This window comes from Mytilus edulis, chromosome 10 (genome assembly GCF_963676685.1).
Source record: "Mytilus edulis chromosome 10, xbMytEdul2.2, whole genome shotgun sequence".
In the NCBI taxonomy this organism is placed as follows: domain Eukaryota; kingdom Metazoa; phylum Mollusca; class Bivalvia; order Mytilida; family Mytilidae; genus Mytilus; species Mytilus edulis.
Genome location: NC_092353.1, coordinates 30,021,311 through 30,036,534, shown reverse-complemented (window position 1 = coordinate 30,036,534; position 15,224 = coordinate 30,021,311). Strand labels below are relative to the sequence as shown.

The 15,224-nt window shown below is 32.1% G+C and overlaps 1 protein-coding gene across 1 annotated transcript in view; it reads right to left on the bottom strand.

Moving 5' to 3' along the window:
- LOC139490858 (von Willebrand factor D and EGF domain-containing protein-like) overlaps positions 1 to 10,900 on the bottom strand; it is a 29,362-nt gene extending 18,462 nt beyond the window's left edge. Inside the window, exons 1-4 of the mRNA XM_071277935.1 lie at positions 10,754 to 10,900; positions 8,133 to 8,354; positions 4,636 to 4,800; positions 2,560 to 2,619 (exon numbers count right to left, since the gene is read on the bottom strand). Coding sequence (XP_071134036.1) covers positions 2,560 to 2,619; positions 4,636 to 4,800; positions 8,133 to 8,354; positions 10,754 to 10,802 — 496 coding nt within the window. The 5' untranslated portion in view covers positions 10,803 to 10,900. The remainder of the gene's footprint in view (positions 1 to 2,559; positions 2,620 to 4,635; positions 4,801 to 8,132; positions 8,355 to 10,753) is intronic.
- Positions 10,901 to 15,224: the final 4,324 nt, after the last annotated feature.

The window sequence follows — 15,224 nt, the reverse complement described above, 5'->3', positions numbered from 1 at the left end:
AATTTTAAATTGTAGAATTACGATTTGTGTTGTTATTAATTATTTTTGTGAAAATCCATGTGGTGATAGGTATAAGTATAAGTTGTTAAAGTCATATGAAACTCCAAATACAAAAATAAATTATGCATATGTACTTTTATAACTAAATAGCAAGTGCTTGTTATAAAACATATGTACATGTATATGTTATCTGAAGAAAATTCTTAAATTGTCAAAATTTATAAGAAATTTGCTTTTTTTTAAAGTTGGTTTTCAGACACCAATTCGCCGACATTGTTTCCCGTATGCGGAAACCTCAGTGTGTTCTTTTTCGTGAAAATCCGTTGATAGAAAGTGCGAAGGTGACAAACCAACGTGGCATAGATACAATAAACGTAAACATCGCTCCGTCATCAAAATAAACTTAATGTTAATGTTAATGTTATACACATGCTTACACAAATGCACAATATCCATGTTTTTTTTTATTGTTTACAAAGGTGACAATCGGAAAACTTCGGCTTCAAGATACGACAATTAATTAGCTGCCATATTTTTACATCAACACTGACGGAGTGAAATATTTTTTTGACGATTGTACGATTTTGATGCGTAAACAAAGATAAAATTTTGCACAGAAGACTAGGTTTATGATATATGCATGCATCAATTCAAGAACTGGATAAACATTATTTTTCACTGGTCACTTGTTTCATAAAACTTTAATATTATCATTACGTTAAAAATCAAAATAGGAAACCAAATCTTTGGAATATCGTTTCAGACAGAAAAAATACTCCAAATGCAGGTACTGTTGAAAATTTTTAGTATCTATACATTTACAAAGCCATTTTCATATTTTCCTGCGTTCTGTTTATTCGTATTCGAATCGGAGTCATCATTTTATTGTAAATATCTGATATGAAAACATGCTACTCGTTATTACACAGAGAGATCTTTAATATATTTAACTTGAGTAACTGAAAGTATGCAAAAATTCATTTGGAAACAGCTATCATTTCCAGAGATAGAAATAAAACATTTCGGAATAATGTACATCATCAAATCATTCAAACTATGAGACAAATACTCTCCCAGACTTACAATACTGCTAATTACTTGTATAATCAATCTCTAAAAAGCTCCTGAAAACTACCCTAGACTCATTACCATTGGTCGTATTTGACTGAAATGCTATAGGAAAATTGTGATTTTTCATCACAATTCTTGTTTTATAAGTATATACTTACCTAAGCTTGTATGAAGATACTTGTGACATCAGATATGACACTACTGTCAGTCTATACCCGATTATGTTTAGTGTACAGTAATCAAAACAGAAATTCATGTTTTGAGAAGCATAATAAAGAATGAAAATTCCAATAGGTTTTTATATATAAGCAATTAACTTTGTAAACTGTCGAATTAATAAATGGTTAAAATGATTATATTTTGCATATATACATTAATATTTGAATGACGTTCCATTATTTCTTGGTTTAAGAAAAAAATTAAAACATATTCCATTTAAAAAGTTATACAGAGTCTTTTATGTAAGTATATATGTCCAATTGTTTAATCGAAATATTTTATAATACTATGTTAACATCATTAATAGTTTTCTTTTTTTACAAAACGCTATAAGCAATGTATTATATTTAACTTAAATATGGTGCAACAAGCAGATGATACTTAAGAATTAAAAAGCAAGATAAGCATAAGCGTTACCTAAAATGTTCACTATGCATGAATGATTTGCTTTTTTTGCAAAAAGCATATACATTCTACAGCAATCAAAATATATGTTGAAAATGTGACAAAATGATAAACAGCTGAAAACAACAAAAATGTACAATGTTTAGTAGTAATATGACATCTCATTTACCATGGTGTCTTCGATAGTTATATACTAAGTACTTTAAAATTCAGAGTTTAATTTGCAGCTTTTAACAACTGATCTGGTTTATAGATATATGATCAAGAAGAGTAGTATGTTGGTAAATAACGCGACTTTACATGAATGATAACAGAACAAACTTTAACAAATGACATTCGTCTTCAACAACGTGCATAATTGTAATTCTCTCCGACTATTGGTATATCTACCAACCTCGATATTTAATTGATGTGTCCCACTACGTAGTTTCGTACGTAACGGAACATCACAAAATAATTTAAAATAATATAGTTCCCTTACACTAGAAACCCATTTTTTGTGAATAAATGATGAATCAAATGAGGTAATGACACAGTCATATGTTTATGATATAAAGATCAACAATTTTACATGTTGAAAAAAATCTTTATCAAGATATTACTAAAATGTTCCATAAGATGAAGGTACAATACTGAATATGATTTATAGAAGATCACACTAGTAAAATCAATCTTAAAATAATAATAATGTATTCGAATTTTATTATTAATTGGATGAGAAACTAGCAATCATAAACAAGTTCTATATTTCAGACTTCTACATAAACTACACTTAGCAAAATAAAGTTCACATTTATTAATGAAAACCTGACTATAAAAGGCTGAATAAGAATATTTTAAATAAACAAATAATGTATAACATACTGCGACATGGTTCATATCCGCTTTCGGATGAAGTGCCTGGTTTACATTTTGCTCTTCCAACTAAAAGAGGAAATTAATGGTTACTCTGGTTGAGAAATCTGTTCAAATTGAGTGTCTGAAGAATTTTCATATTTACATGAAATACACTTAAGGTGGCTCGGGACTATTCGACTGCGCATAATTTCACGCATGAATTACAAAAGTATTTGTCGTAATTTTTTTTAATATTTTGATTGATTAGAAATATTAAATCATTGTAGTTATGTGACTAATAGAATATTTTCGTTATTATCGGTATTTTTTAAAGGGTCAAAATGACATTTCACCCATTTTTACCATTTTCCCGCCAAAATTTGGGTTGTAAGGCAAACTATTTTTTTTTTTCCTTATCGGTGACCTATGTTTTTTATTGGCTCATTCTTTGAAGCTGTATTCCAGCTTTTCATATTACAGATTTGGAACAATTGTCATAGAACGTTTTTTTTTATATTCCGAAAAAAATATGTCAACACCTCTATTTTCCCTATCATTTCATTGAAAAATGGTTAAAGATTGCATATTTTGGCTTTAACATTGATTCACTGATAGGGTCTTTGCATCGGAACTAATCACATTTATTTCTAAAAAAAAACAGTTGTTGGCATGACACGGGTTATGTTCTTCTCATATATTTTATGATAGTATGATACTAAACCCCTAACGGGAGGGATTGTACCTGATATTCATATGATGAAGACATAATCTTTCAATCAGTTTAATTGAGGTCTGGAGCTGGCATGTCAGTTAACTGCTAGTAGTCTGTTGTTATTTATGTATTATTGTCATTTTATTTATTTTCTTTTGTTACATCTTTTGACATCAGACTCGGACTTCTCTTGAACTGAATTTTAATGTGCGTATTGTTATTCTTTTACTTTTCTACATTGGCTAGAGGTATAGGGGGAGGGTTGAGATCTCATAAACATGTTTAACCCCGCCGCAATTTTGCGCCTGTCCCAAGTCAGGAGCCTCTGGCCTTTGTTAGTCTTGTATGATTTTAAATTTTAGTTTCTTGTGTATAATTCGGAGTTTAGTATGACGTCCATTATCACTGTACTATTATGCATATTTTAGGGGCCAGCTGAAGGACACCTACGGGTGCGGGAATTCTCGCTACATTGAAGACCCATTGGTTGCCTTCGGCTGTTGTTTGCTCTATGGTCGGGTGGTTGTCGCTTTGACATATTCACCATTTCCTTTCTCAATTTTATTTTATTTAAAAGTAAAATTTTGAGCTTAAATGGTCCGTGACCCCCTATTTTTTTTCGACCAATTTGATTCATTTTCCTTAAAGAATAAAATAACTAAAAATACGGCACTTCTGATAGAAACTTCGAATACGCCCGAGCCACCTTAAGCACACATTTACATCCATCATGATTATCCTAAATAAAGAATTGTGGAATCGTCACATATGTAAAAAGCTTATAGTACATCAGGTTGATTTGACCATAGACACACACTACTTGCTTACCTGCTTAACCATAATTATACTTTTAAGAACCTAATACGTAATAAACGTTGGTAATAATTACTATATGTGTGTACCGGCAAAGCTCTTAATTTGCAATTTAACCTCTTCAGGAATCTTATTTACAATAAAAAGTTTCGATTGAAATCGGGTTTATAGTATATAGTTCTGTTGAATTTTAAATAATGTACATGGTGTATGCTATGAATGCTATAACCGAAGCACACATTCGGGATTTAAAATAATGCCAAATTTTTATTTCGAGTATTTAATTAACATTGTTGATTGGGAAAATGTTGTACTTTTCGATACTTAGCAAACGATGGTAGGAAACGACAATCTTACAATATTTTGCTGCTACATTGTACAGGTATAATTTAATTACCTGTAAAAAGTAAATACACAAAAATACTGAAATCCGAAGAAAATTCAAAACGGGAAGTCCCTAATAATATGGCAAAATCTAAAGCTCAAACACATCAAATGAATGGATAACAACTGTCATATTATTGACTTGGTACAGGCGTTTTTAGTGAAATATGTGTTCTACTAATGAATAATATTACCTGTACAATAGCGTCCCATACAACCTGTCAGTGGTGATAAATGATAAACATTAAACGTGCCGCAGTTTTTCACTTCTATTTGAAATTCATCATCACAGCAAGAAAGAAAACCTCTTTTACAAGCTTTTATCTTTTCCACTTGACCGGTTGTCTTCGGAAGAGTTCCTGTCAAATTGAAATACCACTAAGTTAATTAATAACTGAAATATTATAATAAATTCACAACTTTAAAAAAATCCATAGCTTTTTTCTACAGGAATTTTGGATCCTCAAGGCTCTTCAACTTTGTACTTATTTGACTTTATAAATATTTCTATATGAGCGTCACTGATGAGTCTTATGTAGACTAAACGCGCGTCTGGCGTACTAAATTATAACCCTGGTACCTTTTATAACTAATCACAACACATTTCTTGATATTATCATGATCGTCAATGATTCAGTGGCCGTGTGTTACCTTTCCTCGTCAGTTTTAATCTAGCGTCGTACTACCGTACATGCTATATAAGGCATGGAGATGTTATTGTTACAGATCAGCTCAATTATCTATAGTAAAGGATCCTACAAATTAATGCAAGATACAGTCACAGAAAATAATTATATTTATAAGTACGTCTGAGTCAGTGACAACTCTACAACAGATTTAACCATCGGATCACCAGCAATGATGGTGATACATGGCTGTGTACTTAATGTATATACAACTCGTCTAAACATCAACACAACAATGTTAGATCTGAATTATATATATACAACTCGTCTAAACATCAACCCAACAATGTTAGATCTGTAAATTTGCTTTTGCAAAAAAAATTTTCTTCCCTCGCCGGGATTCGAACATATATATTATATATGTATATGTCTGCCTATGTGTAGTGACAACTGTAAGTTATACCTTGTCCATCTGATTTTTTTTAATTAAGACATACCAGGCGTTAGAATATGTATAAAGTGCCTAGCGATGTTAGAATAGATATGACTCGTACCTTCCTCTCCGACCGGGGATGAAACATGTACTCTTTATACGACAACACCGCCTAGCATTGCGAAGAGACCTTATCCCCTCCTCTATTCCTAGCTTATAAAAATAGGATTTCGTTTCGGAAGGTGTTACCTTCTCGTATGAATTAAACAAGGATCTCTGATACAATACACGATATATTCTTTTTAGTGTACAGAAATGATCATTTACTCATCTCTTCAGTATAATTACAGGATGATAATCTATTTTAAGAAGCATAACAATCACTGTAAATAAATATATGTATATGTCTGCCTATGTGTAGTGACAACTGCAAAGTATACCTTATGTCCATCGGATTTCGTATGATTAAGAAATACCAGGCGTTAGAATATGCATAATGTGCCTAGAAAATCAACCTAACGATGTTAGAGTAGATCTCATTCGTAACGTCCTCCCCGACCGATATAAATTTATCAATTTTGATTTATTAATTGATATATGTAACCGTTTAGGTGAACATCCTATGTCTGATGTTAACTGTTAGGGCTCTCAGATTAATACTTAGTGTCCTAGTGTATCGATCTAATGATGTAATCCTTTTTCTACTGATTTAATAGCTTTTTCTTATGTTTTACTGTTACACCTCTGTCCGTGTTTAAGGACTAGTTTAACCCCGCCATTTCCTGTATGTGCCTTTCGCAAGTAAGAACCTTGCAATTTAGTGTTTACCGTTTGTTGCTTTATATTATTTGATTTTTTAGTTCATTGTTTCGTACATAAAGCAGGCCTTAGTTTTCTTGTTTGAATTTTTTGAATTGTTTAACATTTGTAATTTCGCAAGAAATTATAAAACGTGTTGTTTTCAATTTTTTACACCACTGGGTCGATACCTTTGCTGATGGACTATCAGTCCCCGAGGGTATCATCAGCTCAGTAGTCAGTACTTCGGTACTAACATGATTTAACAAACTTTACTAAAATTGTCCGTTTATAAATTTTGAAATTATTATTGGCTTTAGATGTATTTTGGCTACTTATTTTAGGTATTTTTTAAATATAGCTCTTCAACGGTTTCGGTACATATACATCTTCGGATTTTAAATGTTTAGCTTTGAGCGTTCCTATGCCGGATTTGGCACAACTTTTTCGAATTTTAAATCCTCAATGCTCTTCAACTTTGTACTTGTTTGGATTTATAAATATTTTGATATGAGCGTCACTTATGAGTCTTATGTAGACGAAACGCGCGTCGGGCGTACTAAATTATAATCCTGGTACCCTTGATATCTATTTCGTCACTAGGTCGATACCACTGCTGGTGGACGTTTCATCCCCGAGGGTATCACCAGCCCAGTAATAAACACTTCTGTGTTGACAAGAATATCAATAATGTGGTCATTTTTATAAATTTCCTGTTTACAAAACTTTGAATTGTTCGAAAAACTAAGGATTTTCTTATCCAAGGTATAGATTACTTAAGCCGTAATTGGCACAACTTTTTTCGAATTTTGGATCCTCAATGCTCTTCAACTTTGTACTTGTTAGGATTTATAAATATTTTGATATGAGCGTCATTGGTGAGTCTTATGAAGACGAAACGCGCGTCTGGCGTACTAAATTATAATCCTGGTACCTTTGATTACTATTTACTTAAATTGTCCGTTTATAAATTATTAAGAAACTAATGTTTAAACTCCCTCAGGTAAAGTTGGCTTTAGATGGATTAAGCTACTTGTATTTATATTTTTGACATATAGCTCTTCAACGGTTTCGGTACTTATACATCTTCGGATTTTTTTTTCATGACCATTAATCTGATTATTTTGAAGGCCGTGCGATGACCTATAGTTTTAAACTTCTGTGTCATGGACAATCATGCCACATCTTCTTATTTTTACATCAAAAGTGTTATAGTAACTATTAGTCAGTCAACACATAATATATGTCAGTGTTTAAGTTTGTAGCGTACACAACTAAAATCGAAACAAAACTCAAAAGGATCAATCTTTAGCTTGAATCTTGGCTAGTAATACAATTACTGTTGTTATTTTTACAGCTAATGGATTAGGTTATCTACACGTCAATTTGGATACTGAATCGTTCATTATTGCACGAAACTTACTTCTTATAGAGAAACCTGTTCGAGACGAAATAAGCCATTCACAGTACTCTTTTCAATTTAAAGTTGATACCAACGGTAAAATCAACATTTACAACAAAAAAACATCATATTGAAGAAATAATTTACGGAAGCCATAAATTTGTTGGAAATTTACACATGACCTTGGCCGTGATATTCGAATCTTATCCTGAGCCTTAGTAAAGCGTTACAACATTTTACCTTAACATCTCCATATAAAAATAAGGAGATGAGGTATGAATGTCAATAAGACAACTATCTACAGTATCTAAATTTCAAATGAAGTGGATTCAAGCAACGAGAAAACCCTATACCGTATAGTTAGTTATAAAAGTCCCCTAAGTGTTAAGAAATAAATTAATCCTGTATAAAAAGCAACTACGTTATATTTACCGTTAAGCCAGATGGGAGCAGTTGATCCACATCGCATAACTGGAATGCATTGTGTTGGCATATCTGTTTCGTTTCCTAATATGGGGTCCTCTAATTTATACCATCCTAGCTTTAAACGACGATCGCATGATTCATGTTCTGTTGAAGTAAGCTCTCGAATAGCCGATCTGGTATCATCCCGAAGGACATCATGCGTTTTACATGGATCTGCTGCTTGTATAACTGAAAATCACACATTCTTCATAGAGTTCAGTGCAACATTCAACATAATGACCCCTTCAAATATCCACTATATTTTACATTTTCCAAAAAACCTTTGTTCACATTGCATGAAGTATAACACGTGTAGAAAAATAACTAAATACAAGTGTTCTTCTAAATATATTTAACAAGAGTGTGACAAAACACTGGCGTTTGTTAATCGATCTGTATTTGAATCGATATATAATCAAACCATTTCTGTAATCCTAACGATCTCCGTTGGTTAATTCTGAAACACTGCGTTTACACTACAAGAGATCTGATCCAATAAAATTGCAAATACTAAAATTAAGAATGGAAATGGGGAAAATGTTAAAGAGACAAGAGACAACAATCCGAACAAAGCAGATAACAGCCGAACAATGGGTCTTCAAAGCAAAAAGAAAATACAGCACGCGATGATGGGTTTCATCTGCCCTTAATAATAGTGTGTATTAGTTCAGTGACAAACAAAGGCTAGAGGCTCCTAACTTAGGACAGGCTCAAAAATGCTGCGGGGATATGCATGTTTTGAAATATCTCAACCCTTCCCCTCTACCTCTAGCCAATATAGAATAAAGAAACACACAGCAACACGCGTTCGCCCAGTTACACTAAATTTTAAAGAATTATGAGTTCGATGTCAGAATAGGTAACAAGAGAAACTAAGCATAATGACAATGATACATAAATTAAAAAGGGACCACTAGCATTTGCTGCCAGCACCATACCTCATAAACTGATTGAAAGCTTATGTCTTCATCATATGATAATCAAGCGCAATACCTCCCGTGAGAGGTTAAGCATCATACCATCATAAAATATATAAGAAGAAGATAACACACAGCATGCAAACAACTGGTTTTAGAATAAATGTGTTTATTTTCGATGCAAATACCCTATGAAGTGAATCAGTATTAATACCTAAACATACCATTCCGTATACAAATAGAAATATTTCACGAGGTTACTGTGTTGTTACATACGCTTTCAAAAAAATAACAAAACAATGGATGATGTAATTGTTTCACTTGAATTACAAGCTCAAATGTTGATAATGTTGTTGGTATAGGTTTCGGTAATTTTCAACCCTTTTATGCTGGTCATACATATTAGTACTTTTAACAACGACCGTTACCAAAACAAACGGGTAATTTCCAAGGACGACAAAGTTCCTTTCAAAGGCAGCGTAATGTTTCCGGATAGAATGGCATTTCGTTCTTATTACGTTGTGAATAGTTTCTAAGCAGGGTTAATTATCACATTGCAGTTACATATTTGTCCTAAAAATGCTTTAATTTACAACTGGACATTAAACAGCTATTTGTTATCGTCATTCTTAATATCCTCCCAAATTTAAATTGATATACAGTTAAATTCATTTTGGGTCGTAATAAAAGTACAAAATTTACACAACAAAACAGTTGACTTTAAATAAAAAAGGCTTATAAAAACCTTTATTTAACGTGTTTATGAATGTCTCAAACAGTATATTAAAACCCATCTTTGAAAACAGATTAAATGTAATAGCCAGAGAATGCTTACAACAAATTGTTGCAAGTGAAGTTTGGAACACAATCTAAAAAACCCATAAATATCAATGAATGTCACAACAGAATTGTAAGTAGGTCACTTCTATATGTTGAAAGACAAAAATATAACATCTGTTTTATTTGTGTTAATTTGAGCATCCAAATACAATAATTTACAAGTCGAAAAAAAACAAGGAATCACTATGCAAAGGCATAACGAAACTCCAATAGGATGTGTAACAAATCATTACATATTTCTACTAGATTATCGACTCAGGAAGGGAGAAAACAAACCAAATACTAGCATTTTTTTAAACATTTTCAAGATAAGGTACCGCAGTGAGTTAAACATTTTCAATGGAAACAATAGATGTAAATAAATTGAGTGCCTCTTTTACACTATGTTGTTTATAATCAGCCTAATGTTTCAGACGAGATTACTTTTCTGAAAACAAATCGCTACGAAGGACATTAAATAATAATATAACATTTGATCCAGATGAGCTTAAATATTGACAATCTTTCATTCAAGTAAAAACTAAAAGGCCATGTAGCAAAAAAAGGTTGGTGAAAAATACTGGAATGAAAAGAAAACAAATATCTAGCCAGACAGATCGCAATTGAAATCGTAAAAAAGTGCTTAAAATATTTGCCACTAAAGCGATCAGTCATAAAGAAAGATTGTGTCGTCAGCATTTAAAGGAAAATACATAGACCAGGAAATAAAAATGAAAAATAATTTACATACTTTTAAAGACTTAGTTAAGATTTAATGACAAATGTTCCCAAACTCATGTCGAAGTTTAAATTGGAATTTACTTAAATAGTAAATTGCCTGAAACTACTTACTTGTTAAATATATGGATGCTAAAATGTACGGAACTAGTACTCTCGACATTGTCACATGTAGGATATGTTGATTTCTTAGTTGCTTGCACCTTAAATGAATTTATATGAACGTGCAGGCATTATCAGTTTTCAAATTTATAAATTACTAGGAAGTGTTTTGATTTCTGGCTAAGGATTATTGAACTAGCGATAAAAGCTGTTTGACTGGCATTTAGCCAATATGCATTTGGTATCAGGAAGTATTCTTGTCACTATTAAGAGAAATAGGTTATTTAAACATTAATTTGTTTAGCAAAATCTAAACATTTAAAAAATTCACAAACTCTCATTAAGCAAACATTTTAAACTTATAAATTTGTCTACAATGTTATCATCTCTGAGAGGGAATATGTGTCTAATTTATATAACGTTCCTCTTTGTGAAAATTGACTTTATTGCTATTACCATAACACTAACAACAAGAATGTGTCCATAGTACATGGATGCCCCACTCGCACTATCATTTTCTATGTTCAGTGGACCGTGAAATTGGGGGTCAAAACTTTAATTTGGAATTATAATTAGAAAGATCATGTCATAGGGAACATGTGTACTAAGTTTCAAGTTGATGTAACTTTAACTTCATCAAAAACTGCCTTGACCAAAAACTTTTACCTGAAATTCGCACTATCATTTTCTATGTTCAGTGGACCATGAAATTGGGGTCAAAACTATAATTTTGCATTAAAATTAGAAAGATCATATCATGGGGAACATGTGTACTAAATTTCAAGTTGATTGGACTTCAACTTCTTCAAAAACTACCTTGACCAAAAACTTTAACCTGAAGCGAACGGACGCACAGACGGACGAACGAACGAACGAACGGATGAACGGAGGCACAGACCAGAAAACATAATGCCCTCTACTATCGTAGATGGGGCATCAAAGCAGCATTTGTTAATAAACTAAAATATTAATAAAGAAAAACATATAGGAACGAATACGACTGTGAACAAGAGGCGTGAAATCCAATTATCATTCGTCCAACATCATTAAATTAAAATAAAGAAGGAGAACTATGAAGTTTGTTAACTGCTCAAAATTCTGTAAAAGGTACTGATCGCTTCTTATATTTTCTTAATCACCTAAATTTTATTCTATTCAAACCTATAGAGTGTTGTCTGTGATTCCTTATTTTTCAGAAGCAATCACTACAACTTGCAAATCATCTCCAAATGTAAAAAAAAAAGGCAAAACATATCAACAATAAGAGGAAAACAACGGAATAACAGATACACTGAACTGCAATATAAACAAACGCCAAGATACATAGAAACGGACTATATGATAACAAGTGCCATATTCCTAACATGATACATGACATTTTAAGAAAAAATGGTGGGTTAAACCTTGTTTTATTTCTAGCAAAACCTCAAGCTTATATGGCAATGCAATAAAATACCGCTAAAATAACAACACAATGTGACAGGAATACAATACAAAGAAACACAAGAACACTCAGCAGAGAAAAAATACATGAATAAATATTAGTGCAGTACATTTCAACATGTAAACCTCAGAATAACATGGACTTACGACCGCACGACGGAACCCCACTGGCTTACCAATAATATCAAGTACTTTTTGGTCTTCCTAAACCTTTATGTTTATTCATAATGACAATTTAAGACAAAGCCTTACAAAAACACCAGTCATTCATACCCAAATAACATTTCAATATGTATACTGCATGATGTATGCTGCCTATTTCTATGTAACAACATTATAACAGAACCTTCATATTTGGTATTTATTTTACCTTCTATACATTTCTATGAATCTGATTGGATAAAAGCGTCCGCGTGGAGACCGTGTATATTTTATATTAGGTTAGTAGGGAGGAGGGGCTTATTTCATACACGATTAGTAGTGGTGTTACGTCCCTTTATATTCCATATTAGGTAAAAAGGGAGGCGGGACTTATTTCATACACGGTGAGTAGTGGTGGTACGTCCCTTTATAAAAACAAAACGATATTGACAAAAAATCTTTAAGGTTTCAACAGACGACTGAATTGATGATTAAGATGGAAATAAATTCATAAAACACATTTAAACCTCAACAAGTTGTTATTGTGCAATTTTCATATTCTAATGTTATTATTATTGTAGTCCCTAAATGCTTGTGTTATTTTGTAAAGGAAGTGCTCTGTATGTGCCTAGATGGAAAAATAATAAAAGCAGTACTTCTTTATCGGCTGTACGATTCGAAAATAACATTGTATTCAAATTGGAGAGCTTTATTTGGATTCCCCAAAAATAGTCATGCATGCAAATTTAAAAGTCAAGGATGTGTTAGTGCTAGAAAAATAAAGAGCTTTATGACCGAACGGGAACCTAAAATGAATAGTGAAATTAGTATTTATTGGATTTTTACTTCTAGCTATAAATAATCACGAATGCCTTATCATACCGCAGACTCTTACCAATGTAGACTCATATAAATGATTCTTAAACAAACAGCAATAGTTGTCTTATTCTAGATTTGCATAATTCAGTTCCACGCGGGGAACTATACAAATATTTACGACAAAAGACCGCAATGGTTTTTTCCCTTTTTAATAGATTTTTCGTTGCCTATTGTTAATTTTCCATTTTTAGATGGTGATTTTCCTTTGGCACCATCTTACGGTGCTCGTTCGCTATGCCCGTGTCTTTTGTGACGTATTTGATTTTAACGAACGCTATCTATGTATTACTGGTAAATTATTAAACCAGGGATATCGTTACCATAAATTACTTAAATCCTTTACTATTTTTTTCCATAGATATAATGATTTGAGTTTGAAGTTTGGTTATACCTGTAGAAAATTTATTTCAAACGGGATAGCACATCCTCATTTTTACGGAAATGTTGTTAACCGTGCCCGGAAATTTAGAAATGATCCTTGTAAACTTCTTGTAAAAGCTCCTTTAAATAAATTTATTCTAAAAGGTTACCAACTCAACACTGTAATAAGATCATTGAATATTGTTTGTATACACATTTATGGAACTACAATCTGTCTGACTTGGCATTGCACAAGGTCATATTTTTCTCTGACTCTTTTATGACGTCTTTACACTAAATCTATTGGATATTGGATGTGTACAGATTGATAAGTTAGTCTTAGTTAAAGATAACTGCAAGTACTCTCAGATCTGTTCCTAGTGTCTTTTTGTTGTCGGGATGTACAAGTACCCGGCCACGTCTTCTTGTATTTATATCCATCTGAAGAGTTAAGCCTTTTTCAACTGATTTTTATAGTTTGTTCTTATGTTGTAATGTTATACCACTGTCCCAAGTTAGGGGAAGGTTGGGATCCCACTAACATGTTTAACCCCGCCACATTATGTATGTGTGTGCCTGTCCCAAGTCAGCAGCCTGTAGTTCAGTGGTTGTCGTTTGTTTATGTGTTACATATTTGTTTTTCGTTCATTTGTTTTTATATAAATAACAATGTATAAGGCCGTTTGTTTTCTCGTTTGAATTGTTTTACATTGTCATTTCGGGTCCTTTTATAGCTGACTATGCGGTATGGACTTTGCTCATTGTTGAAGGCCGTACGAAGACCTATAGCTGTTAATTTCTGTGTCATTTTGGTCTCTTGTGGATGGTTGTCTCATTGGCTATCATACCACATCTTCTTTTTTATATTAATAAAATTTATTGCATCTTTTGAGGTTTTCAATTTTGAGATCGTGAGATTCGTAACTAAAATATGAAATTTACACTAACATTTTGCGTGTCCTAGGAGATGATGCTCCCAAAACCATATTTGCCTAAAAATTGAAATATTTAAACTTTTTCGTAAATATAATCGATAAGTATGTTGAAAGTCATTTACTAGTATTCTATGAATATATTTTATAGATGACAAAAATCTAAATTATTTGCTACAAAAAGTATCTGAGATTGAGTATTTAGGCACTCAATGTTATTAGCAGATATTGAATAAATGAAGTTGATAAATAGTTGATAAAAAGTTCAAATTTGAAGGAAACATACACATGTATATCCATCTAGGCCATTTTACCATCGTTTAACTCACAGGAACGATTACAAATCAGTTTTGGAAGTTTATTTTAATTCCTTTTAAATTTCATTCAATGTGTTATAATGATTAGTGAAAACGTGTGAAATTTGCTTTTACTTCTTATGAAACTTATTGGAAGTTTCGGAACTTGAAACAAAATCAATGCTTGACCAAGCGGTAATGAAATGTGTATATATTTTTGGGAGAAGCTAAAAACTTTCGAAATGTCATCGAAATGGAAAAATAAATACATTTTCATTGCTTAGTTTATTTGTATACTTTAGTGAAATTATATTTAAAGAGAAAAATCAGACATGCATGCACCATTTTTTTTTTAATATTATGTATGTGCACGTGCATGCTGTATTTAGTAATGAACATATAGCGTTTTATCAGATATGAGACTACGCTCCA